This window comes from Sapajus apella, unplaced genomic scaffold (genome assembly GCF_009761245.1).
Source record: "Sapajus apella isolate SASKATOON/1434 unplaced genomic scaffold, GSC_monkey_1.0 scaffold64, whole genome shotgun sequence".
NCBI lineage: Eukaryota > Metazoa > Chordata > Mammalia > Primates > Cebidae > Sapajus > Sapajus apella.
Genome location: NW_022437004.1, coordinates 5,196,056 through 5,222,784, shown reverse-complemented (window position 1 = coordinate 5,222,784; position 26,729 = coordinate 5,196,056). Strand labels below are relative to the sequence as shown.

General features: G+C 37.4%; 1 protein-coding gene and 1 pseudogene across 3 annotated transcripts in view; both read right to left on the bottom strand.

Annotated features, from left to right (window-relative positions):
- Positions 1–25,284, bottom strand: part of BRDT (bromodomain testis associated) — a 52,068-nt gene extending 26,784 nt beyond the window's left edge. The window contains exons 1-11 of one of the 3 annotated variants that reach the window (XM_032247879.1): positions 25,069–25,284; positions 23,916–24,053; positions 21,282–21,396; positions 14,315–14,487; positions 13,335–13,682; positions 12,426–12,554; positions 11,603–11,791; positions 10,804–10,976; positions 10,441–10,730; positions 10,238–10,351; positions 9,864–10,001 (exon numbers count right to left, since the gene is read on the bottom strand). In XM_032247879.1, coding sequence (XP_032103770.1) covers positions 9,864–10,001; positions 10,238–10,351; positions 10,441–10,730; positions 10,804–10,976; positions 11,603–11,791; positions 12,426–12,554; positions 13,335–13,682; positions 14,315–14,487; positions 21,282–21,396; positions 23,916–24,053; positions 25,069–25,272 — 2,011 coding nt within the window. In that variant the 5' untranslated portion in view covers positions 25,273–25,284. Of the gene's footprint in view, positions 1–9,863; positions 10,002–10,237; positions 10,352–10,440; positions 10,731–10,803; positions 10,977–11,602; positions 11,792–12,425; positions 12,555–13,334; positions 13,683–14,314; positions 14,490–21,271; positions 21,397–23,915; positions 24,054–25,068 lie in introns of all 3 variants that reach the window. The other 2 variants (XM_032247877.1, XM_032247878.1) reach the window with 2 other exon arrangements.
- LOC116529947 lies at positions 17,293–18,233 on the bottom strand (annotated as a pseudogene).
- Positions 25,285–26,729: the final 1,445 nt, after the last annotated feature.

Genomic DNA, 26,729 nt, shown 5'->3' with positions numbered 1-26,729 from the left:
CTGAATAAGTTACAGTTTAAAAAGGAGTATAACAGAGATAATAAGGTTTTAAACAAGCAGCATTCATTATGCTAAAATCATCTTTTATCAAGTAGCCATAAATAGAGCCCTAAGAGGCTTAATTTTTAAAAATCAACAATTTACTATAAGAGAAGGGGATGTCATTTATCTGAGAGGATACAGTCTTTTATTAAAAGCAAAGCTATTTTAGTTCTGTGGAAAGGTCTGCTCTGCTTACTAAGCTCTAGTAAAGATTCTATCTGATTACTTCTAAGCTATTTGGCAGCCTCAGCTATACAGCAACAAATGGGTTTTATAGTATCTCCTCTGTCTTTAGAAATACTGTGCAGCTGATGGTGGCAGTAGGAGTAGACATAATAAGAGCTCTCTCCATTAGGGTGTTGGTGGGTTTCTCTTTCTTTGTCCTACAATTGTTTCTGATGCTATCCTCCCCAGTCATAATCCTGGATCAGTAAGGTAAAGCACCAAACTGGTAATAACTGCTTTGATCTGTCTCTCCACGCCAGCTTTCATGACCACCTGTATATTTGTTTCAGGCTCCAGGACAGCAAGGCTGGTTAACACCAAACATTACTGAAACTTAAAACAGTCTAATTTTAATAATTACCTTCTGCCTCCTGAAATGCCATCAGTTTCCACTGGATGTGTTACTGTTCTTTCCTCTCCTAAAATGTTTGATGCTGGACATTGTTAAAATTGCTAAATGCCACTCAATGACATCCTTTAATTTAAAGAATTCAAGTATTTAAAATGACATGAACCATCTTAATGTCACTCAGCTAAGCATTATTTAAGTGTTGGGGGTTAGGCATAGGGGAAGAGAAGGAGACAGACTGAAAAGATTGAGAATATAGACCAGACTCGCCAACATGTTGAAACACCATCTCTAATAAAAATACAAATATTAGCCAGGTGTGGCAGCATGCATCTGTAGTCCCAGCTACTTGGGAGGCTGAGGCAGGAGAACTGCTTGAACCCAAAAGGTGGAAGTTGCAATGAGCCGAGATCGAACCACTGCACTCCAGCCTTGGTGACAGCGCCAGATACTGTCTAAAAATAATCATAATCATAAAGGAGAAATTATGGTTTCAATTTTGAACAAAAAAACCCAAAAACCAAAAAGACTTCATTAATAGATCATATATGTATATCTATACATCTAAATTATTTAAATATGCACCTAAAACTACTTTATCCTAAAATATAAACTCTTAAGTATAGTACAAATATGACATACCAGACTGGTGTTCTGCCAAAAAAAAAAAAAAAAAAAAAAATTCAATCACCTCAGCTTTCTAGTATGTAAAACTAAGCTCAAAATTATTATAAACTTAGCACCTTAAAATCTAAAGATATTAGCAAAAGGCATCAAGGAATTTTAATTAAAAAAATAAAAATACCTACTACATATGTCTCATGAAAGTCTCAGCATTTTGCTTCTCATTCTAATCTTACATAATTGACTTTTTACAGCATAATAAGCTAAAACTACATAGATATGCTTATTCATGAGTTCCTGGCCTTTGAAATTAAAAGACGAACACATATTTTCACTACTAAACTTACAAGCGTATTTCAATTAGTGAAGAAACTCTATCAGGGCTAGCAAACATCAATTAAAATTGATAACAAGGCTGGGCGTGATAGCTCATACTTGTAAACCCAGCACTTTGGAAAGCTAAGGCAGGCTGATCACCTGAAGTCAGGAGTTCAAGATCAGCCTGGTCAACATGGCGAAACCCTACTGCTACCCAAAATACAAAAATTAGCTGGGCGTGGTGGTGCAAACCTGTAATCCCAGCTACTAAGGAGGCTGAGGCACAAGAATCACTTAAACCTGGGAGACAGAGGTTGCAGTGAGCCAAGATTATACCACTGCACTCCAGCCTGGGTGACAGAGCAAGACACCATTTCGAAAAATAAATAAATAAATAAATAAATAAAAAATCGATAACAATAATGACAACATACACTTTGTCAACTAAATTCTCCAGGGAACTATGACAACATATACACACCTACCTTAAGAGGATCAAAGTGGATAATATATGTATTACTAAACAAATGCACATTGTGTCTCATATTCTAATTTAATTATAAATGTTCTGATTTTACATTTCCCCCCAAAACTCAAAATTTTGATGACAAAGTTTTCACTTAAAGCTGTCAAAAAAAGTTAATCATAGGCCAGATACGGTGGCTCACACCTGTGATTCCAGCACTTTGGGAGGCCAATGCAGGCAGATCACCTGAAGTTGGGAGTTCAAGACCAGCCTGGCCAACATGGTGAAACCCTTTCTTTACTAAAAATACAAAAATTAGCTTGATGAGGTGGCAGGTGCCTGTAATCCCAGCTAACTTGGGAGGCTGAGGCAGAGGTTGCAGTAAGTGGAGATCATGCCACTACACTCCAGCCTGGGTGAAACAGCAAGACTCTCTCTCAAAAAAAAAAAAAAAAAAAAAAAAAAAAAAAAAAATTTAACCATAGAATTTTAAAAAGAGCTGCAATCATAGAGATTTGATTAAAGAGTTTATTTAATACCTATCACCAATCAAAGCACTGAGACAAAGGGATACTAAATATTATCAAGCCAATTTGAACTAAAAAACTTGAAAAGTTGAATAGGAACATATTTAAAAAGAAACGGAATATGATGCCATATACAGCAGAAATAATTACTAAAGACTTTTAAATTAGGAAAAGAAATCACACTTTTGTTATAGAGGACAGATTGTAGAAAATGACTGGTAGGCCAGGCTCGGTGACTCATGCCTATAATCCCAGCACTTTGGGAGGCCAAGGCAGGTGGATCACTTGAGGTCAGGAGTTCAAGACCAACCTGGCCAACAAGGTGAAAACCCGTCTCTACTAAAAATACAAAAAGTGACCAGGTATGGTGGTGCACACCTGTAGTCCCACCTACTTGGAAGGCTGAGGCATGAGAATTGCTTGAACCCAGAAGTCAGAGGTTGCAGTGAGCTGAGATTGAGCGACTGCCCTCCAGCTCTGCCAACAGAGTGAGACTCTGTCTCGCAAAAAAAAGAGAAATTTATTAAAGTCTAAAATAATTTAATAAACTCTAATCATTTATCTTAAGATTTCTAGCTTGAATGGCAAAGATTTAGAGACTTTCCTTGTATACTTCCTCCACTTACTAAATTATCCTCCTCTAAAAAGTTAAAATAAAATCTAGACTTCAACAAAGTTTGTCGGTTTTCAAATCGTGCATGAAAAAAATCATATCCTCGTCACATCTACAAGACCTAGGTTGTAGTACTAAAATTACAAATTTCTTTGTTCCTGTTTTGAAGTCACCCATAACTATGAAAGCTTTTTTTAAAAAAAGAAACAAATATTATTTAAAGAACTTATAAATTTCATTCTCTGAACATTACATTAAATCCAATAAAAAGCAAAAAGTCCAAAGGATGAAGTGACAAATTTAAGACTTTAAGTCTTAAACAGCTAAAGAAAAACAGTGAATTGATGTCGTGACCCTTTAGCTTCTTTGTGTTTAACTGTGTAAAAACTGAAATTAAGTACACCAAAGAAATTCTATTTCACACTAATCAAGTATCTGAGCTTATATTTAGACAGTTCCTGGCATTATTTCCTATAAGGTTTTAATTAAAAGCAGTCCTATTGATGTGCTGTTCTTTTTTTTTTTTCCTCAGTATCATTGTTAGTCACAGGATTAAAGCTATTAGTTATATTACTCCTTGCATATTACTCAAGGTAATCCCAAGGTTGTTGAGCATTAGAAAACCTTCAATAGCTTATGTGTGCATACGAGCACAGCATAGCCAAAATAGGATACATGCATTAGAATTGATTTCATTTTCAAGGCTTAGCTACATCTTTCATGTGACATTTAATGATTTTAGTTATGAAAAATTATTTTAAAATATTTTATATTTATTACGATGTTTAATTAATGTTCTTGACTTATCTGTATATGATGACACCAGTCAAAAAGACAAATGATAAAAGTTAGCCGGGCACGGTGGCTCACACTTGTAATCTCAGAACTTTGGGGGGCCAAGGCGGGTGGATCATGAGGTCACAAATTCGAGATCAGCCAGACCAACATGGTGAAACCTCGTCTCTACTAAAATACAAAAATTAGCTGGGAGTGGTGGTATGCACCTGTAATCCTAGTTACTCAGAAGGCTGAGGCAGGAGAATTACCTGAACCTGGGAGGCGGAGGTTGCAGTGAGCTGAGATCTCACAACTGCACTCCAGCCTGGGCGACAGAGCAAGACTCCATCTCAAAAAAAAAAAAAAAAACATAAATGATAAAACCAAATCTCATTAAAGTTTGCAATGATGTGCTGTTTCTAGTCCATAAAGCCCTCATTTTCATTTTGCAAGGATTTGGGATTTCATTACAACTGTCTTGAAACTGATTTAATATCTTGTTTAAAATGAGAATTAAGTGAATTTCCTAGATTTTTAAATAAAACTTTCCTTGGAAATCAATGCTCCACCATGTGATCAATCCTACCTAACAAAGCAGAATTAAGGAGGTGAGGGTGATCTGGCTGTGACCCCGTCACCCCACTGATCAAAGGGTTGATTTAGCTGATCTGGATGGCTAGGAAGGTATCCCCTTCCTCCCTCATCACTCCATGTATGTCCCTCCCAAAGCTGTGCACTTGGTTGAAGAGGAGCTTCTCTGATAGAGGACTGTTCATCAGTCAAGGGTATATGAGTAGCTGTGCTCCCCTGCTAGAACCTCCAAACAAGCTCTCAAAGCAGAACTAAGCCTATTTTTAAAAGTACTTAAACTGAAGTGTGGGGATGATGAAAGATAACCATTTAAGTAATGTGGAATAATAAATAGCTTCAACACTACTTACAACACTCAAAGATTTTTCAGATATTAAACCTTGAAACATTTGCCACACCTAAACAGAATAATGATATGGTAGTGAACTCATAATACAGTATAAGAAGTCAATATTTAAAAAATTCAGAAAAATTAAAGCCCTATCTCTGGCACAAAAATTATAAAAGACTGACTTATTAAGAAAATTGCCAGGCCAGGCGCGGTGGCTCAAGCCTATAATTCCAGCACTTTGGGAGGCCGAGGCGGGTGGATCACGAGGTCAAGAGATCGAGACCATCCTGGTCAACATGGTGAAACCCCGTCTCTACTAAAACTACAAAAAATTAGCTGGGCATGGTGGCGCGTGCCTGTAATCCCAGCTGCTCAGGAGGCTGAGGCAGGAGAATTGCCTGAACCCAGGAGGCGGAGGTTGCGGTGAGCCGAGATTGCGCCATTGCACTCCAGCCTGGGTAACAAGAGCGAAACTCTGTCTCAAAAAAAAAAAAAAAATTGCCTATAGCCAAACTGCTATAAAAAAAATGCAGGAAGACAGATACTAAATGAAAACTACATTAAGAAAATATTACTAAAGACCAGGCGTGGTCACTCATGCCTGTAATCCCAGCACTGGGAGGCTGAGGTGGTTGGATCACCTGAGGTCAGGAGTTTGAGGCCAGCCTAGCTAACATGGTGAAACTCTAAATCTACCAAAAATACAAAAAATTATTGTGGTGGCACACGCCTGTAATCCCCACTACTTGGGAGGCTGAGGCACGAGAATTGGTTGAACCTGGGAGGCAGAGGTTACAGTAAGTCAAGGTTGCACCACTGCACGTCAGCCTGGGTGACAGAGTGAGACTTCATCTCAAAAAAAAAAAAGAAAAAGAAAAAGAGAAAAGAAGATTATTAAAGGTCAGTATCTTTCTATTAAAAAATAATTTTTCATGAAGCTCTCAGAAAAGTTTCCTCTATTAAAATTTTGAAGAAATACAATTATATCCATATCTTGTCTTTAATAAATAATCAAAAGCCAATTATTAATCAAAACTTTTTTTTTTTTTTTTTTTTTTGAGTCTGACTCTGTCACCCATGCTGGAGGGCAATGGCATGATCTTGGCTCACTGCAACCTCCGCCATCTTGGTTCAAGCAATTCTCCTGTCTCAGCCTCCCGAGTAGCTGGGACTACAAGTGTGCTCCACAACACCTGGCTAATTTTTTAGTAGAGATGGGATTTCATCATGTTGGCCAGGCTGCTCTTGAACTCCTGACCTCAAGTGATCCGCCCACCTCAGCCTCACAAAGAGCAGAGATTACAGAAATGAGCCACCTCGTTCAGCCAAATAAATAACCAAATCCTATTCTCTTCAATAAATAATCAAAAGCCTACTAATCAGAACTCTGGAATCCTGATATCCAACTGCAAGCTTCAGTTCTGGCCAAATCATAATTAATTTTAAAGCAATAGAAATTTATAGGCTGGGCATGATAGCTCACACCTGTAATCCCAGCACTTTGGGAGGCTGAGGTGGGCGGATCATTTGAGCTCAGGAGTTCAAGACCAACCTGGGAAACATGTCAAAACTCTGTACGTTTTTGTTGAAAAAAGTACCAAAATTAGCCCAGTGTGATGGCACACACCTGCAGGCCCAGCTACTTGGCAGGCTGAGGTGGGAGGATGGCTTTAGCCCAGGAGGCAAAGGATGCAGTGAGCCGAGATTGTGCCACTGCACTGTAGTCTGGGCGACAGAGCCACACTCTGTTTCAAAAAAAAAAAAAATCATATTTATATTTTCTTTTTTGTTTTTTTTGGCTTTTGGGTTTTTTTTGAGACTGAGTTTCGCTCTTGTTGCCCAGGCTGGAGTGCAATGGCACAATCTCAGCTCACTGCAACCTCTGCCTCCAGGATTCAAGTGATTCTCCTGCGTCAGCCTCATGAGTAGCTGGGATTACAGACATGTGCCAACCATGCCCCGCTAATTTTGTATTTTCAGTAGAGACTGGGTTTTTCCATGTTGGTCAGCCTCGTATTAAACTCTGGACCTTAGGTGATCCACCCACCTTGACCTCCCAAAGTGCTGGGATTACAGGTGTAAGCCACCGTGCCCAGCCATTTTCCGTTGATTTTTACTGATGTAGCAGATAAAGTTTTTGCTGATGTGCCTAATTTTCATAAATTAGATTTTCTTAGTAAACAGCCCGATTTTGCCCATGCTTGAAACTTTGACATAGAATTTGTCATCCATTCCTTGAGAACGTTATTGGTATAAGAATAGTAGGTGCTTTAATTATTTTTATAGCAGATACTGCTATTGATACAATTTGTCTTGCTTATTTTTTCATAATTTTCAGGGTTTTTTATTATTTGCATTGTTGCTGTTCCCAGGGAAGTAAAAAATGTTCTTAGTTTACACGCTAGAAATTAAAAGCCTTTAAATATTTTAATGGCTGCAACTGAAATTAATATTTAGAACATTAGAACATGTGGAGAAAGGCAAAAAAAATTAGAACAACATTTAGTATTAAGCAAAGATATAATTTTTTCCCATTTGTTTTGCATTTGCAATTAACAACATATATAAAGTGTTTTCCAATAAAGTACATAGTTTGTTCATAAAACAATTAAAATTTCAAAAATAAATAACAACTTACACTATCAGATTAGAAGACAAATTGACCTTGTGTCATGAATTGTGCACTATCCATAATGTAGTTTCAAATATAAAAACTTGCCACTTTAGGCTGGGAGCAGTGGCTCACGTCTGTAATTCTAGCAGTTTGGGAGGTCAAGGAGGGAGAATCAGTTGAGGTCAGGAGTTCAAGACCAGCCTGGCCAACATGGTGAAATCCAATCTCTATTAAATACACAAAAATTAGCATGGTGGCACATACTTGTAATCCCAGTTACTCAGGAGGCTGCAGTGGGAGGATCACTTGAACCAGGGAGGTGGAGGGTGCTGTAAGCCTCGATCACATCACTGCAATCCAGCCTGGGCTACAGAGAGAGAATCTGTCTAAAAAAAACAAAAACCCCAAAACAAAAAAACTTGCTACTTTGATTTTAGCATTATATACTTTTAAATTCCTTTTAATTGAAACAGGTGACATTCAAGAAAAATGTCAGTCATAAAATAAAAATTCAACACAGCAATTTAAAATTTGGATTCTGAGGCTTATTCTGATAGAATGTTAGGAAAATAGAGAATATATATTGCACCATTTTAAGAACACAAGTTCCTGATAAACATTCTTTCCTCCAAGCGACATATAATAATATTGTATCAGAAACTGATAATTCATATTAAGATTAAGGTATTTTATTGAAAACTCTGTATTATATAGTACTTTTCCTCTAATACCTGAGGTATTTATTGATTATAATTAGATAATTCAAACTAACAGGTACAACAAGAGCTTTATCCTACAAATAAAAGACAAAGTGCTCTAACTTATTAGACCACAAATGCTTTATTAGATGAAACTGCAAATGCTAATTACAATTTAAAATACTAAATGCAACTTAAGTTTTCCAGTATTGTTCTATGCTTAAAAGTCAAATATAGAAATACTGTATAATTACAGCCCTACATTTAAAAATGTTCCAATATGACAAATCCAAAAAAAGTAAAAATTCTATTTATTCTCCCAAAATGTTTACCACTATATACTTTGAAATGTAAAAACAAAACACAGCAATCAGCATCATATAAATGCAAACTAAACAGAAATAAGAGTGAAATAGAATGTATTGCAAGTCAGCAGACCCTACTAAGCACACTGAAAAAAGAGAGCTGGTTTTAATAATGCTAAGAATTCCTAATGTCACAATATTCTGTGAGATGTTTCTTAAAAAAAGAGAATTGAATTTCACAAGAAATACCTCATTTAAAATAAGCAAAATTTAGGGACAAAGGTGTCCTGTATTTTGAATTTGCCTTTTGGTCAATAAAGATGGAACACCACTGCCAAGTCAGTATTCTTGGGGTAGTGATTATTGATCAATTGTGTAATCATTAATAGAAAAGGACAAAGAAAGCATAAATGACCTAAGTGTGATAGAACTGCTAAGCTACAAAATAATACGACGCTTGAGCATAGCTAAGAATCTGAATTTAAAGTACATTTTTCTATAGATGGAAGAAAATATTCTACAGTGAAGAAACCAAAGAAGTAGAAAAAAATATCTGATTTACAGTTTCTGGGATGACTGATTTCTTTTTTTCTTTTTTTTTAATTAATCAAAAAGTGGATAATTTTTTTCTTTTTTTTGAGACAAAGCCTCGCTCTGTCGTCCAAGCTGGAGTGCAGTGGCGTGATCTTGGCTCACTGCAACCTCCGCCTCCCGGGTTCAAGCAATTCTCTGGCCTCAACCTCGTGAGTAGCTGGGACTACAGGTGTGTACCACCAAGCCTGGCTAATTTTTGTATTTTTAGTAGAGACAGGGTTTCACTATGTTGGTCAGGCTGGTCTCAAACTCCTGATCTCGTGATCCACCTGTCTCGGCCTCCCAAAGTGCCGGGATTACAGGCGTGAGCCACCGCACCCGGCCACGATGACTGGTTTCTTAACTTAAAAATGATTACTCAATTCAGAACATAGTATCACAACAGGGCAAACCTTGCAACATTAGAGTGATCTGATAGATCATGGAGAATAAAGTGAAAGATGCTCTCAAATAATCTTTCATTTCATAAAACAAGTAAAGATCATTATTATCTTATATATTTTGATATTAAGATTTGAAATTATTTATTAAGAGACTATCCCTCCTTGAGTAAACTTCTTTTCAACATTACAAACCTACATGTCATATACATATAATATGAAGTTTCATTTTACATAGTACCTCTTTTAGGGAAAATATTAAGATTGTCAACATGCAATTAAATAATGAGTATGACAAACAAACCATGGATTCTGGGTAAGTGACAAATATTTGTTCAAAATATAAATCAATATTACAGGAAAAAAAAATGCTCCCACTAGCAGAGGTACACTTAAGGAGACAGCTAACCTGATTGAGAATGACTGCTGTCTGAAGAGCTTGAATCACTGCTGCAACTTTCAGACTCTGATGAGCTGCTGCCACTGCTGCTGGTCTCACTCAGTCGGGAACCACTTCCAACAGCTTTGGGTGGCTGTGTCTTCTCAGCTACAAAACAGAGAAACATTAAAATGCCAACAGAACTGAACAGTTGCAGGAACATTTAAAAACTGCCACCTAGGCTGGGCATGGCCACTCTGGCCTGTATTCCCAGCACTTTGGGAGGCCAAGGTGGGAGGACCACATGAGGCCAGGAGTTCAAGACCAGCCTGGGCAACATCATAACACCCTGTATCTACAAAAATAAAAAAATAAAAATAATAAATATAAAAGCTGCCACCTACATTTTGTTTGACGTTTTCTAGAATTTAACTGATTATTGACATCCAGGAACCGCTTTTCTAACTCCTGTTTTTTCTGTGAGTAAAGTTCTTCTTTGGACATCTTTGCTTTCTTAGCTGTGTGATTTAGGAGGGAAGAAAGTAAGTATAACCAAAAATTAACACAAATGCCAGACTGATTTATATTAATATACAGAAATACATACCAGGAGGTTTTAATGGTCTTTTTCTTAGACATGCTGAAACATATTTTTCTAATTCTCTTAGTGTTGATGCTTTCAGTGTTTCAAAGTCTATCTCTATCTCATCCGGATTGGAATTTCTCAGAGAAGGCTCTCTTGATTGTATTATATGAACTACTCGCCCAAGTTTATCTCCAGGGAGTTTGTTTATATCCAAACTTAACTGCCTTTTCTCATCATAGTTCATAGGTTTAGCGTTATCTTCATCTTCAGGTTTTAGACCAAAGAACTGTTGTTTCCTTTTCTTTGGCTGACTGTAACAAAAACTAATTTTAGTCAAACTTAACATTATTATCTTAATAAGCTATGTTAATAAGAGATACTTACTTTCTCTTGGACTTTTCCTTTAGTTTCATTTGCTTATACGTTTTTCTTGGATTTTCATTGCTGTTATTAACCTTTTCTTTTTTCTTTTCCTTTTTAGACTTTTCTTTTGTTTTCGTTAGCTTATGTGAAGGTGCTTGGGACAAAACCTGGAGCTGTTGATGTACAGCTTTAAGCTGATAAAAGAAAAAAATCTGTAAGCCTTCATGGCTCTAAATAATTAAAGAAACTAGAAAAAAATTAAGTCACTCCAAAGTCAAGAGTGTCTTTTGTGAAATTCATTTCTTATTGCATTTCCTTCAAGTTTTTATTTAACTTCACAAAAGCACTCAATTTTTAAAGGGCATGTATTAAATTACAAAAACTATCTTGTGCTCAACCCATAAACTTAAATATTCATCTACAAACACATCAAGAACAATTAACATTTCCAGGTGGTCTTAAGTTTTTTGTTTTTTTGAGCCACGGTCTTGCTCTGCCACCAGGTGGGAGTACAGTGGTGTTATACCAGCTCACAGCAGCCTTGACCTCCTGGGGTCAAAAGACCCTCCTGCCTCATTTAAAAAAATTTTTTTTGTAGAGGTGTGGCCTCACTATGTTGTTAAGATAACATGATTTTTAAAATAACAGATTTTTACAATAAATATTTGGTTAGGAAAGAGTATTAAACATTACAAATTTGTCAAGAAATAAAGCCAGAGTTATGAAGTGATCTAACTACAACAGCTTCAAATCTACAGAAAAAAATTTAATAGATTAGCAGCTTATAGAAAGAATATCAAAATTTCTGTCAATCAACTACCTGCTCCTGAAGCTTTGCAAGACGCTGAACTCGTTCATCTTTAGAATCATCAGAAGAGTTCCCTTTAGAGAAGCCTTCATTAGTGTTTTCTCTACCAATTGTTTCTGTGATATCTGTTTTGATGCAACATGAAGGCATACTCTCAACAGGTTCATCTGGGATCGTTGCAAAATGTGTTTCAAAAACATCCTATAATGAAAAATTAATTTGTTATGGTTTTTTGCATTTTTAGTTTAATCCAGCAATCATAGCTTTTAATAAAAAGTACATCTCAATGTTATATTTTGACCAGAATTCTTTTTTCCTTTGAGATATATCAGAAGAAATGTATTAAGACTCATGCTTCTCTGCCTGCCAAACTTAACAACTTTTCCCCATTTTTTTTCGGGCAAGATAAACCTCTCAAGTAATACTGGAGATCTTCTTTCAAAGTCCCTATAGTTGGTTGATCATTCTGTTACCTCCAAATGGTTCACCCATTAAGAGTGTCTCGTCAGTGGGACATGGGCTCTAGTCAACCCTATACATCATACATCCTGTCTTCACTAATATTTCCCCAGTTTCCCTTGTATGCAGGGCAGCTTCATTAAAAGATTTGCTACTAAAGGGTGCAAGAACTCAAACAACAACAACAACCCTCTCAGTTTTAAAAGTATAATTCATGAACTGTTTTGCACTATAGGTTGGTGCAAAAGTAACTGGTTTTTGCCATTTAATACTTAGAGGTGTGGGTGTTATTCTTTATCTCTTAAGTTATGGTTCTAAAAAATGTTTAAACTATGTTCAGAGGAAAAACACTTTCAGAGCACAAGTAACAACTCACCTGAAGCATTCTTGCCATTGTCACAACTTCGTGATCTGGAGGATTGTACTTGTAGCAATTCATGAACATTAATCTAACATCCGCTGCAAATTCGTAGGCATCCTTATATTCTTGGTTATCCATTTTCTCCTAAATTAAAGAAAAACTACAAGATTCACAAATAGTTCAATTTAATATTTATTTGAGCACCTATACTGTTTATATTACAAAATAATTCAAATATGGCAGGAAAACAGTTACCCACCATCCAGATTTCACAAATGTTAAACTTTTCTTACATTCGTTTTATGTTTTTTAGACTTTGGAAAAAATCCAGTGAATTTTGGCAAGTAGAGATAAGGAAGGAGGACATTCCAAGTAAAGAGAACAATTGGAACAAAATCACAAAAGCAGAAAAGCAGAGCGTTTTCATATAATCTTTTTTTTGAGACAGTTTCCCTCTGTTGCCAGCCTGGAGTGCAGTGGCATAATCTCGACTCACTGCAACCTCTCTGCCTCCCGGGTTCAAGTGATTCTTGTAACTCAGCCTCTGGAGTAGCTGGGACCATAGGTGTGCACCACCATGCCCAGGTGTGTTTTTTTGTTTTGTTTTTTTGTAGAGATGGGGTTTCACCATGGCTAGGCTGGTCTTGAACTCCTGGCCTGAAGTGATCCACCCGCCTTTGCCTCCCAAAGTGCTAGGATTATAGGCGTGAGCCACTGTACCTGGCCAAAACCATGGACATGTTCAAGTGGAAGAAAATAAAATGATATATTTTTAAATTTTCCCATGACTCACTGCAGGTAGTATGACTCTGGTGATTTTAATTTTCTTGATATTTTTAAAGATTTTTTTTAAGATTTCTTTGCATTGATGAATTACTTTTATAATCAAGAAAAAGAAGTTCTTCCAATTAAGGCAAGATTTACCTTAATAGTTCCAAGATCCATTGGATTTTTGATAATGTCATAGTAGTTATGGAGTCCCAAAGCATTAACATCAACAGGATTATAAAAGGGCCATGCATATGAAAAATGTTTCTTTGCAAGCATTTCTTTAAGAATCTCACTGCAGTGCCTTAATTGTTCAGTTACTTTAACGCTCTTCACATTATATTGTTGCTGAGAATCTAGCAAAACATTCTTCAGTGTATTTTCTTTTATCGGTGGCATTCTCAGTGATTTTTCTGTGAATGTTGGAGAAAATTCACTACTTCTTTTAACTACTGACGTTGTAGGAGTTGTTGTATCTGCTTTCCTCTTCACGCCTAAACACACCTTTTCTTTTGTAACCTAAAACAGAAAAATTTAACCACAAAATATATATTTAAGGTGATATTCTGAGCAATAGTTCCTTATCAGTTAAAAGAAGAAAAGGGAACGATTATCAGCACCAAGTCTTTATATAATTTACACATATTGGTGTCAATCCATGTATTAAATATTGCTAAAGGTTAACTTCCTTTTGTAGGCAAACTAAACAGTTCTAATATTTTCTTCCCACATACCAAAGAATGTCTTGTGCAAACCTTAAGATGAATGAAAAGTAAAAAATCAAAGTCATGGTTATTAAAAAAAAAAGTTTCTGAATACCTGAGATTAGCAAGAACATACGACTTTTAAAATAAAAATATGTAGGTGAACAACTTTTGATATCAATACTATCAAGATACCCAAACAGCAAATAGTCTACCTAAGAAATATCTAAAATTTTGGCTAGCCTCTTAGGTCTCTATTCATAAAATGTACAGAGAGGTGGAAACAGTATGACTTCAGATTGCTAGATGCTAAATGAATTAAAAAAAAAAAAAAAAAAAGATTGCTAGATGCTGAAGACTAATTTTCCTATTAACTGAAAAAAAAAAATCCGAAGTTAAAAAGCAATGATTTTAAAACCCCAAAAAACTTACTTGAGCTACGGTTTGTGAACTAGAGTTGAGTGAAGCTCCTTGTGCCATGTTCAAGGGAGAAATAGATGTCTTAGTAAATACAGAAGGAATTGCTTGCTGCTTAAATATTTTTTCTGTTGCATTGGGTGATGATTTTTCTTTAGCAAAAGAAACAGCTATATTCTGTTTAGTGCCTGGAAAAAGTAAGCCACAGTTAAATACGTGAATGAGTAACGTATAAAACACCACTTTGTTAGCATTCTATTTCACTTCATTTAGTTCAGCTTTCAGCAACATGAACATAGGATACTTATTTCATTTTGAAATCTACACACAAAGGATTAGACAGGTTAGATCAATTTAGATATAATAATGGAGACTTCAAAATTTGTTATTAGTGGTAGGTTTATCAGTTTTATTCAAAAAGGTGCCTGGCTTAAACCAAGACTAATAATAGAGCTGTGTGGTTAGCTTCAGTGAGCTATGAACATGAGCAAACATTTCAGATACTCTAGAGACCAACCATACAGTACTATGTGAGGTCTTCAGAATGCTCTGCACAAATATTCAAGGATTTCATAACTGTTACATATAGTCCATCACAGAATAAAAGATGTGAATATGATTCTCATATCAATACATTCTTCAGAAAATTCTGCCAAAGGAACAACTGTCACATTCTTCTGACCTGTCTGTTGTCACAGAATATTATGACTTAAGACATTTGGATCATATCACTCTGAAATCTGTTATTTCAGAAGTTCAACCTTCCATCAAGGCGACTCCATTCTTCTAATTGTTCACGACAAAAACCTTGAAGTTATCTTTGACTCCACTGTCTCTCAAAGTCCATATCCAACCCACCAGCAAACCTTGTTAGCTCTATCTTCCTATCTAGACTCCAAACACTTCTCACAAGTGGCATTCACTCTGGCCCAAGGCATCATCAGTGCACAACTCAATTACTGCAATAAAATCCAGGCAGGTCTTCCTTCTGCTTTGGTATTCTATAGTCTATCCTCAAAACAGTTACCAAAGTGATCTTCTAAAACTCAAATCAGTGACCTCCAATGGCCTGTAATCTCGCTAAGTAAAAACCAAAGTGCTCATAGGATATGCACGACGTGCTTGTCCTCTTCCGCATACTTCTTCCCTCTTTCCAACCTCATTTCTTATTACTTCCCTCTGTCCTTACCCCACTCTAGCCTACTGGCCTTGCTCACATTTGGTAAGCAGAAGCAGACTATTTGTTTTGCCTAAAAGAAGATATATTTATACCTCATTCCCAAATTTCCTTCAGGTGTTCACTCAAATGTCACCTTCTCAACCACCCTATATAAAATATCATTTTCACTCTACCCTATCCCCACTCACCAACTGTCTAGCTCTTATTCGCTTTATTTTTTTCATGCCATTATCACATTTGATATACAATATATAGTCATTTCTGGCTCTTCAAGTCTTGCCAAACAAACTCAGGAACTAAGTAAATTTGAATTTATTTCAAGATAGGGGTGGTATTCCTCAATATCTGAGTCATCATTACTCACTAAAACTTAGGAATCAAATACATTCAGATAATCTTGCATCCTTTGATATTCCAACTGTTGCTCTTTGAACTCATAGTGAGGAGTACTTAGAATTACTTAATTTTGTCTCTATCCCTCACAAGAATAAAAAAATCTGTGAGCATAAGAAAACTCTGTTTTGGTCACCCCTAAATCTCTTGTGCCTAATGCAGTATTTGGTATATGAGAAAAACACAGTAAATATTAACTGCGTGCCTATTGTGTTGGGCAGCATTTTAGGTGCTAGGGCACAAAAATGAACAAGACAAACACAGTCTCTGCTCTTGTGAAGCTTACTGTCTAGTGTAACAAACAGACAAAAAATAAGTAATCAAACTGAGTACAAGTGATGCTAAGTGTTAGGAAGGAAATAAAGGTCAATGACTAAATTAAGGTGGAGAACTATTATGGAGAGGGTAACCAAGGAAGGTCTCCCTCTCTAAAGCTGACAACTAAGATGTCACTATAAAGGTAAGAAGTAGCCAGCCAGGTCAAGAGAACTATAGAATGGGAAGTAAGCCCACATGACTAGTGTACATATGAAGAAATAAAGGCATTTTTTAAAGTAATTTTTTTTTTTTTAGTGAATGAGAGGTTCTTATGTTGCCCAGCCTGGACTCAAATGCATAGCGCCTTGCCCAAGTGCCAGGACAACTGGCCTGAGCCACCACGGCTCCCAGAAATAAAGGCATTTTAAGAAAGACATATTTTCCCAAGGCAAATACTGACAAAAGTCAAATAAGAATAGAAAAAATACAACTTAAATTTTGCAGCATGAAGAACTACAAGTGACCTTGACTGAAAAAAGGTTTTTGGTGGTGAATTAAAGCTAGAACCTGTACTAAGGGGAGTATATGAGTACACAGGAAGAAAGCAAAAAACAAAAAACAACAAAAAGGAACAACAGCTGGAAGAATACAGATAAAGGAGTATTTTAAAGAAGAGATACTACAGCAAGTTTATAGGGTAATAAGACCAATCCCATAGAGGAGGAGAGATTAATGATGCAAGAAAAAAGGAGGATAACCTAAGGAATAAAATGGTTCAGAAGGCAAGATCCATTCGCAAATAAAGGCATGATGGAGGAGGAAAGGATCTGTTATAGGCCTTTGCTCTAGCTGATTCCTCTGCCTGGAATGTTCTTCTTTCAAATCTTCACTTCTCAACAAGGCCTCCACTGAATCTGTCATGTTTGTCTCTCTCTTCCAACTAGAATATGAATTCCAAGACGGCAAAGTTTTTGTTTTATTCACTGATACACCTCAAGAGCACCAGTGTTGTGGTACGTAATCAGCACTTGAGTATTTGCTCAATCATATTATCAATTTAATACTCAGTTTTCTTTGCCATAAACTAGCAACATGTAAGTAATCACATTTATTTATTTATTTATTTTACAAAGTAGTTTAATGAACCTCCCACCATGTGGCTTCAAGCCACCAAGACACAGGCCCACCACCTCCCACCAACACCCTTAATCTTCTCCTCAGCTCTTCTGCTGAAGAATTTAGCCTTCACAATGACAGGCTGTTTTGGGAGCTTTCCCTTTCCCAGAATTTTGTAGTAGCCCGATCGCACCACATCAATGATGGGAGCAGCCCCAGTCTTGTTTTTAGCAGGATTCACCTGTGTCTGCCCATTGACCAAAGTCCACAATTTCTCAAGGTTGACAGTTGGACGGGAGCTCTGGTTCCTCTTTTTCTTTTTTTTTGACAAAGTCTGGCTTTTGTCACCCAGGCTAGAGTGCAATGATGCAATCTCGGCTTGATGTAACCCCTACCTCCTGGGTTCCAGCAATTCTCCTGCCTCAGCCTCCCAAGTAGCTGGGAACACAAGTGCACCCCACCATGCCCAGCTAATTTTTTTTTTGAGGTATTTTTGCCCCCCTAACGGCAGAGGTGGTGGACATCAATTTTTTGTATTTTTAAGAGAGACGAGGTTTCTCGCTGCAATCTCCAACTCCTGGGTTCTAGTGATTCTCATTCCTCAGCCTCCTGAGTAGCTGGGATTACAGGTGCCTGCCACCACGCCCAGCTAATTTGTATTTTTAGTAGAAGCGAGTTTCACCATGTTGGCCAGGCTGGTCTCCAGCTCCTGACCTCAGGTGATCTACCCGCTTTGGCCTCCCAAAGTGCTGGGATCACAGGCATGAGCCACTGTGAGCCACTGTGCCTGGTGCTCTGGTTCCTCTTTAAGTGGTAATGCCTCATTCCAACTTTCCTAAAGTAACCTGGGTGGTATTTGTCGAAGTTGATCCTGTGGTGATGCATACTACCAGCATTACTGCAGCCTCCGGGGTGCTACCGGGGCTTGCTGATTCAGCCATGGCCATGGTCCCAAAGTTTCTGGGTCTTCCTCAGTCTGGATGGCATGTTGGTGGTCCAGACGAAAGAGGGTAACCACATTATTTTAAACTAGCTATCATCATATGACAATTTCCCTACCACTGTGACTAACAAAGACATGACTCTGGTAGTGGAATGCTTCTGTCAAAAGTTTTTAAAACTTACACATTCACTCCTAAGCCAAATCCTACCTATCCTTTGAGGTCAAATTTAAGTTATATCCCCTCTAATGCCTTTCCCAACTTGTCCAGCATGACATGGTTTGTCCTCTCCAAATCTCATGTTGAAATGTGACCTCCAATGTTGGTGGTGGGGTGTGGTGTAGGAGGTGTTTGGGTAATGAGGGTGGAGTCCTCATGAATCTCTTGGTGCTGTCCTGGAAGTAATGAGTGAGTTCTCTTGAGTTCACATAAGATCTGGTTGCTTAAAAGGGCACCTTCTCCCTACCCCACCTCGCCATGTGATTCGACAGCTCCCCCTTTGCCTTTGACCATGATTGAAAGTTTCCTGGGGCCTAACCAGAAGCTGAGCAGGTGGTGGTGTCATACTTATACAGCCTGCAAAACCTTAAGCCAAATAAACCTCTTTTTGTAAATTACCCAGCCTGACTTTTTTTTTTTTGGAGACAAGGGTCTCACACAGTCACCCCGACTAGATTGCAGTGATGTGATTATGGCCCACTGTACTTTCAACCTCCTGGGCTCAAGCAATCCTCCCACCTCAGGCTCTTGAGGAGCTGGGACTACAGGTGCATGTCATGACGCCTGGCAAATTTTTAAATTGTTCTGTAGAGATAGGATCCTCCTCTGCTGCTCAGGTTGGTCTTGAATTCCTGGGCTCATGTAATTCTCCCATTTTGGCTTCCCAATGTGCTGGCATTACAGGCATGAGCCACCATGCCCAGCCAGCTATTTCTTTACAGCAATGCAAAATGGACTAGCACATATCACATATCAGTTTCTCACTCTTGGCCATGCATGGTGGCTCATGCCTGTAATTCTAGCACTTTGGGAGGCCAAGGCATGAGGATCATTTGAAGTCAGTAATTCAAGGCCAGCCTGGGCAACAGAGACCCCAACTCTATAAGAAACAAAAGAATTAGCTGGGTGTGGTGGCACATGTCTTTAATATTGGCTACTTGGGAGGCTAACGTAGGAGGACTGTTTAAGCCCAGGAGTTTGAGGCTGCAGTGAACTGTGATCATGCCACTGCGCTCCAGCCAGGGTGACAGAAAGACTCTGTCTCGAAACAAAATTTCTCATTCTTTTGAAACAGCATACATTACTCGTAATTTCATCTGACATGTATCATAATGCATTGTCACAATTTTTTTCCATAATGCATTGTCTTATAATTTTTTCCAAGCTTTATTTCTAAAAACTTAAATGTAGACCAGGCTCAGTGGCTCATGCCTGTAATCACAGCACTTTGGGAGGCCAAGGCAGGTGAATCACCTGAAGTCATGAGTTCAAGACCAGCCTGGCCAACATGGTGAAACCCCATCTCTAAAAAAAAAAAAAAAAAAAATTAGCCAGGGGTGGTGGCACGTGCCTGTAATCCCAGCTAGTCAGGGGGCTTGAGGTAGAAGAATCACTTAAATGTGGGAGGTGGAGGTTGCAGTGGCCGAGATTGTGCCACTGCATTCCAGCCTGGGCAACAAGAGTAAAACTCCGCCTCAGAAAACCAACCAACCAACCAAGAAAACCTTAAATTTAGCTCGAGGGTTAGGGTGGTTATATTTCTTTGGAGCTCCGCAAAATGTGCCTTATATGTGACAATTATCTAAATACGTATTGATAGAAAAGCAAAGTCAATGAACTTCTAAGGGAAATATGCTCTTAGCATTTACCTAATAAGCATCTGAAACAAGTAGCTACAACTTAAATATCAAGAAACACTTGAAAGTTGTAGTTACTTCTTTTAGATGCTCAAGTAACTAAGAACATGTTTCCCTCAAATAAAAGATCAATAAAAAGATTAATTTTTACCTTCTAGCAACATTAAATGGAAAAAATAATTTTTATCTCGCTAAGGATAATAATTTAAGTCAGCAACAATTAGTACATTGGTTTTACAATTTAAATACCATGCTGATCTATGTGTTATCTACCTCACAAGGGCTTATTTAAATCTTCCTGTAGAAGCCCAGGTCTCACACTGTCAGACATTAGATCAACCTTTCTAAAATAAGAATAAGGACTTAAATAATCAGTGAGTATCTCATAAAGCACTATAAGTCATGACCCACACTAAAGATCTATTAACAATAAAGAAGTATATATTACTATCAGTAAAAACCTAAAAAATAAATAAATAAACCTCTGACATGAACCTATTATAGGTCTCCTATATCTGAGGCACTTAATTATATACTTTATAAACATTTACAATCACGAAAGATAATTATTTTCCTTAAATGAGGAAACTAACATGGAATGACTAAGTACTGAAAGATTATACTGTTTAAGTGATCCAAAGATAAACCAACATTTACTACATTCTTAGTTAACCTCTACAATAAATCTACTTGAATACTTAAGATTTTTCAAACGTCATATTTAAATGATATGATTATTAGTTATAAAGATGAATTCCTCTAAAGCTTTTTGTGACTGAGGAAAAAAAAAAAAAAAAAATCTTCCAAACCAATGGTAAATTTCATTCTAAGCTATGGAATTTTTTTTTTTTTTTTTAAATACAGAGATCACTAGCAATTTGGGCATTCTTACCAGTATAGCACAGATACAAAATTCACTGAAAACAGTAGTAACGGCTATGATTTTCTGGGTCCCTACTATGTGAATGGCATTATGCTACAGGAAAGCTGGCTCCAGGGTCATAATCAATGCAGTCCTCCCTATTCTTGAATGATACCATCCTTGTGATCAAGGTTTAGCACATTGTTTAAATGGACACTTTATCAACAGAATAGGAGGTAGGACCTCTTGGACGTGTTTCCTTTGGGGAATTTAGACACACACACACACACACACACACACACACACACACACACACACACACACTCACTCACTGCAGGGGGAGAGAGAGCCATAAAGTGTTTATCTCCTGCCTTACCTTTCTTGATTCTTTCCTTAACACCCACAACTTGTTCTTCTTGTGGCATCTGAGATAATTTCTGCATAAACAACTCCTCTAGAGCTTGTCCCATAAGAACAACGTCATCTCCAGGCTATAAAATATATTAAATATACAATAAGGATACACAGTATGGTCACTGTACCAAATGTCTTAAATTCAGGCCACTTTATTGAAGGCAGTAACATAGTACTCCTAGACAGTATTCATCTAGTGAGGCTGCTCACATTTTATTTTCTTATTCTCTATGGTTGAAAGCAGCTCACATTTAAAATTCTACCATTCTACTCCTTCAACTTCCAAAAAGTTACTCATGACTGTACCAAGTATCTCACAGCTTGAAGTAATTGTTTAATTAACTAATTAATAAAATCACACTGCAACAGTGACTCAATTTTTAAATATTTTTTATAAGCCAACTCTACCAACATATTCAATTTTTTTTTTTTTTGAGACAGAGTCTTGCTCTGTCACTAGGCTGGAGTGCAGTGGCATGATCTTAGCTTACTGCAACTTCTGCCTCCTGGGTTCAAGCAATTCTTGTGCCTTAGCCTCCCTAGTAGCTGGGATTATAGGCACATGCCACCACACCCAGCTAATTTTTGTATTTTTAGTAGAAACAGGGTTTTACCATGTTGGTCAGGATAGTCTCAATCTCCTGACTTTGTGATCCGCCCACCTTGGCCTCCCAAAGTGCTGGGATTACAGGCGTAAGCCACCATACCCGGCCCAATTTTTAAATCTTAACTATTTGCTTACAAGTCTTCCTCTTGCTTTAATTTACAACTGAGGAAAAACTAAGTAATTTACAAAGCAACAGCCTAAAAAAACATTTATTTCTAAGTTATGTAGCTCAGGAAAATTACTAAACTTCATTTAAAAATACTGCATCTCAAAAGACCCTTTGGAATTAAAGTTAAATTAAAATGAAGTTGCCAATGGTACTGGTTTTTTAAAAATTCACATTGGAGCTGGATGCAGTGGTGTGTGCCTATTATCCCAGCTACTTGCAAGGCTGAGGTGGAAGTATCACTTGAGCCCAGGAGTTCAAGTCCAGCCTGGGCAACACAGCGAGTCCCTGTCTCAGAAAAAAAATCATTTGCATTGGTTAATAGTTTTAAATCTTTTATACATATAAGGTGGCATTGGTAGTTATCTTGGGAGCCAAATCCTTTCAGTGTCATTCACTAGTGATTCTGAATAAACAAAATGCCAAATACTTAAAATTCTCATATTTAAATGAGATATAACCTGTAAAATATTTAGATACCCTTGAACAGCTAGAAAAGGACACAGTACTGTAGAAAATGGGAATATTAGATGAAAGAAAACCAAATAAACAAATTCAATTTTATGGATGACAGTCAATATGAAGATTAAGTTCAAAATGTCTACATACATCATATAGGCAAACTCATTAACACAAATCCAAGTACTACTACTGGGACAGAACAAAGAACTATCTGATCTTTAAATAAACTTGTTGTGAACTTTATAAGTACGCAATTTGTTTGCCTTTTTAGATTATGGCCAGGGATCCAAACTGTGAAAATTTAATCAAGATTAGTGAATACTAAGGCTTTTCCTTTATCTCATAACTAAAATGAGAGGAATGCAATAGAAAACATTCCGAATTACTTTATTCACAGAAACCAGCTCTCATTGGTATTTTTAAAAACATAACAAGCCATTACAGCTATTTGGGCAAAAAAGAAATATTTTAGCAAATAGATTAAACAGTTGGTATGTGAAAATTATAAAATCCAGTGAAAAAGTATTATTCTTAAAAATATGTAACATGTCAATCAGACCAGAGGATGAAAAAAAAAATATGTAAAAGATCGGCACAGTGGCTCACGCCTGTAATCCCAGCACTTTGGGAGGCCGAGGCAGGTGGATCACGAGGTCAAGAGATGGAGACCATCCTGGCCAACATGGTGAAACCCCGTCTCTACTAAAAGTACAAAAAATTAGCCAGGCATGGTGGTGCGTGCCTGTACTCCCAGCTACTCGGGAGACTGAGGCAGAATTGCTTGAAACCAAAAACGGAAGTTGCAGTGAGCCGGGATGGCGCCACTGCACTCCAGCCTGGCGATAGAGTGAGACTCTGTCTAAAAAAATATATATATGTATGTAAAAGATCTTGGCTGGGCACAGTGGCTCACACTTGTAATCCCAGCACTTTGGGAGGCCGAGTTGAGTGGATTACCTGAGGTGGGGAGTTTGAGGCTAGCCTGGCTAACATGGTGAAACCCTGGCTCTACTAAAAAATAAACAAACAAATACAAAAAATACCCGGGCAATGTGGCAGGTGCCTTTAATCACAGCTACACAGGAGGCTGAGGCAGGAGAATCACTTAAACCTCATAGGAGGAGGTTGCAGTGAGCCAGGATTGCGCCACTGCACTCCAGCCTGGGTGACAAAGCCAGACTACATCTAAAAAAAATACACACACACACACAGACACACACATATATAAAAGATCTCAAAGACTTGAAATGTGGGTGGGGGGGGTTGAAAAAAAAAGAAATGTGAAACGATCACCTGATTTTATACATCTCTCTCCTATATGTAATGGCAATATTAGCAAGTATAACATAAAGCTTACATACCTTGTTATATAAATAACAATTTGAGAACATTGTATTGAAGTCTTCTATACATTCTGAAGCCTTCACATAATATTTATTCTCCAAGCGCTTCTTAATTGTATTTAAATCCATTGGGTTTTTTATAATGGTATAATAATCCTATAGTTTTGAACAAATTCTAAATGTTAGTAAGAATGAATACTGTACAACTATTAGTACACAAAGAAACTTAATACATTATACACCTGTAACTACAGAGAGCAACTGATTATCTTTAAAAAACCATATTTTGGCTGGGTGCAGTGGCTCACTCCTGTAGTCCCAGCACTTTGGAAGGCTGAGGCAGGAGAATCACTTGAGGCCAAGAGTTCAAGATCAGCCTGGCCAACATGGCGAAACCCATCTCTACTAAAAACACAGAAAATTAGCCAAGCGTGGCAGCAGATGCCTGTATGCCCAGCTACTTGGTAGGGCAAGGCATGAGAATCGCTTGAACCCACTAAATTCTAGTCTGGGTGATAGAGTGAGACTTTGCCTCCAAAAAAAAGGGCCATATTCTGGAAACAAGAACTTTTAGTAATGAGAAACAAAGCTGATTATGGCATTATTTTTAGAGAAAAAAAGCAAATAAAGGTGAAGACAAAAATTTCAGAATAAAATTATCCTGGAAAATAAAAAGGGCATAAGGAAAAAGAACCTTGTTTTTATGGAGTCTGACTCCATAGAATAAAATCCCAGCTTAGGTTTACTAGCTATATTATAAATTACTCAACCATTCCATGACTGAATGGCTAAAAATTCCTAACATAAGACCTAAGGTCAAATTCTGTATGTGATGCAACTAAGCCTGCCAGAAGTGTCAAGAGAAACTTCATAAAAAAGGTAAAATTCAGGATAACTCTGCAACCAAAAGGTGAAGTGACATATGCTATAATAAGAAAACATGTATTACAATTTATCACAAATTGTTAAAATAAGAATGCAAATGCTCAGAAAAATTACGTTTGTTTTTTGGGAAAAAAAATACTCATTGGGATAGACTTTAGTGATGCTAAATAAATCAGGTGTTTGTTAAATGTTTTATAATATTAAAAACTAGTTATGTCTTACAGAGATATACAGGATTTTTCTTTTTTTTTTTTTGTGAAACTAACATAGTTTAAGACATACATACAGGCAACTTTAGTTTCACAGCATCCACAGGACGTTGAAAAGGCCATGAGAAATCATGCTTCCATAAATCCTTTAGAATAACTTTTTGTAGGTACTGAAGTTGATTTGTCAATCGCCCATTTTTCTTAGTATTTATATACTCTGGTGGAGGAGGGTTAACAATAATAGCTGTTTGTCGACTTGGTAGAGACATTCTTAACTGCATCGAGTCCTGTCTACAAGTATATGTCCTGAAAAAGAAAAACTGAGTACCTTAGAAGCACTTTAAGAATGGTTTCCACAGGAGCTGAAAAGTGTTATTTAAGAGTAACAGAGGCCGGGCACAGTGGCTCATGCCTGTAATCCCAGCACTTTGGGAGGCCAAGGTCATGAGTTGGAGACCAGCCTGACTAACATAGTGAAACCCCGTCCCTACTAAAATGCAAAAATTAGCTGGGTATGGTGGCGCTTGCCTGTAATCCCAGCTACCTGGGAGCCTGAGGCGGGAGAATTGCTTAAACTCAGGAGGTGCAGGTCCCAGTGAGCCAAGATCGTATCACAGTACTCCGGCCTGGGCAACAAAAGTATATCTCTGTCTTTTTAAAGAGTAACAGATACTGCATTTTAAAGCACATCATGATTAAGACAGGATTAAAAAAAAAAAGCCAAATGGCAAAAGAATCAAGTTTTTAACAAACACATTTTCTATACAAGTAGTGTAAGTTGTTTGATTATATAGGCTTTAATCTTGAATGGTTTAAATTATTTCAACATTTCAGTCATTCTGCCTTTCTAAACACAAACTGAAGTCTTAGCAGAAAAAGTCTATAAATACGTAGTAGGAAAAAATAATAGCGAATGTTAAAAATATAATCAGTATGTAAGTATTCTACAATTGTTAATTCAACTAAGAGAGAAAAGCAAAGTAAAAAATTTTCCTGGCTAGCAGGGCGTGGTGGCTCACGCCTGTAATACCAGCACTTTGGGAGGGTGAGGTGGGCCGATCACCTGAGATCGGAGTTCGAGACCAGCCTGACAAACATGGAGAAACCCAGTCTCTACTAAAAATACAAAAAGATTAGCTGGGTGTGGTGGTGCATGCATGTAATCCCAGCTACTCAGGAGGCTGAGGCAGGAGAATTGCTTGATCCCATGAGCCAGAGGTTTCAGTGAGCCAAGATTGCGCCATTGCACTCCAGCCTAGGCAACAGCAGCAAAACTCCATCTCGATAAATAAATAAATAAATAAATAAATCCTGGCTAATTTGAATTAAGTGATTTATTTATGGGTTTTTTTTTTTCTTTCTTTTTCTGAGATGGAGTCTCACCCTGTCACCCAGGCTGGAGTGCAATGACGTGATCTTGGCTCACTGCAACCTCCACCTCCGAGGTTCAACCGATTCTCCTAAGCCTCCCAAATAGCTGGGACTACAGATATATGCCACCACGCCAGGCTAATTTTTGTATTTTTAGTATAGACAGAGTTTCACCCTGTTGGCCAGGATGGTCTCAAATTCCTGACCTCATATAATCTACTCACCTCAGCCTCCCAAAGTGCTGGGACTACAACCTTGAGCCACTGTCCTCAGCCAAAGTGATTTTTATTTTATTTTTATTTTTATGTATTTATTTTTTGAGACAGTCTCACTTTATTGCCCAGGCTGGTGTGCAGAGGCACAATCT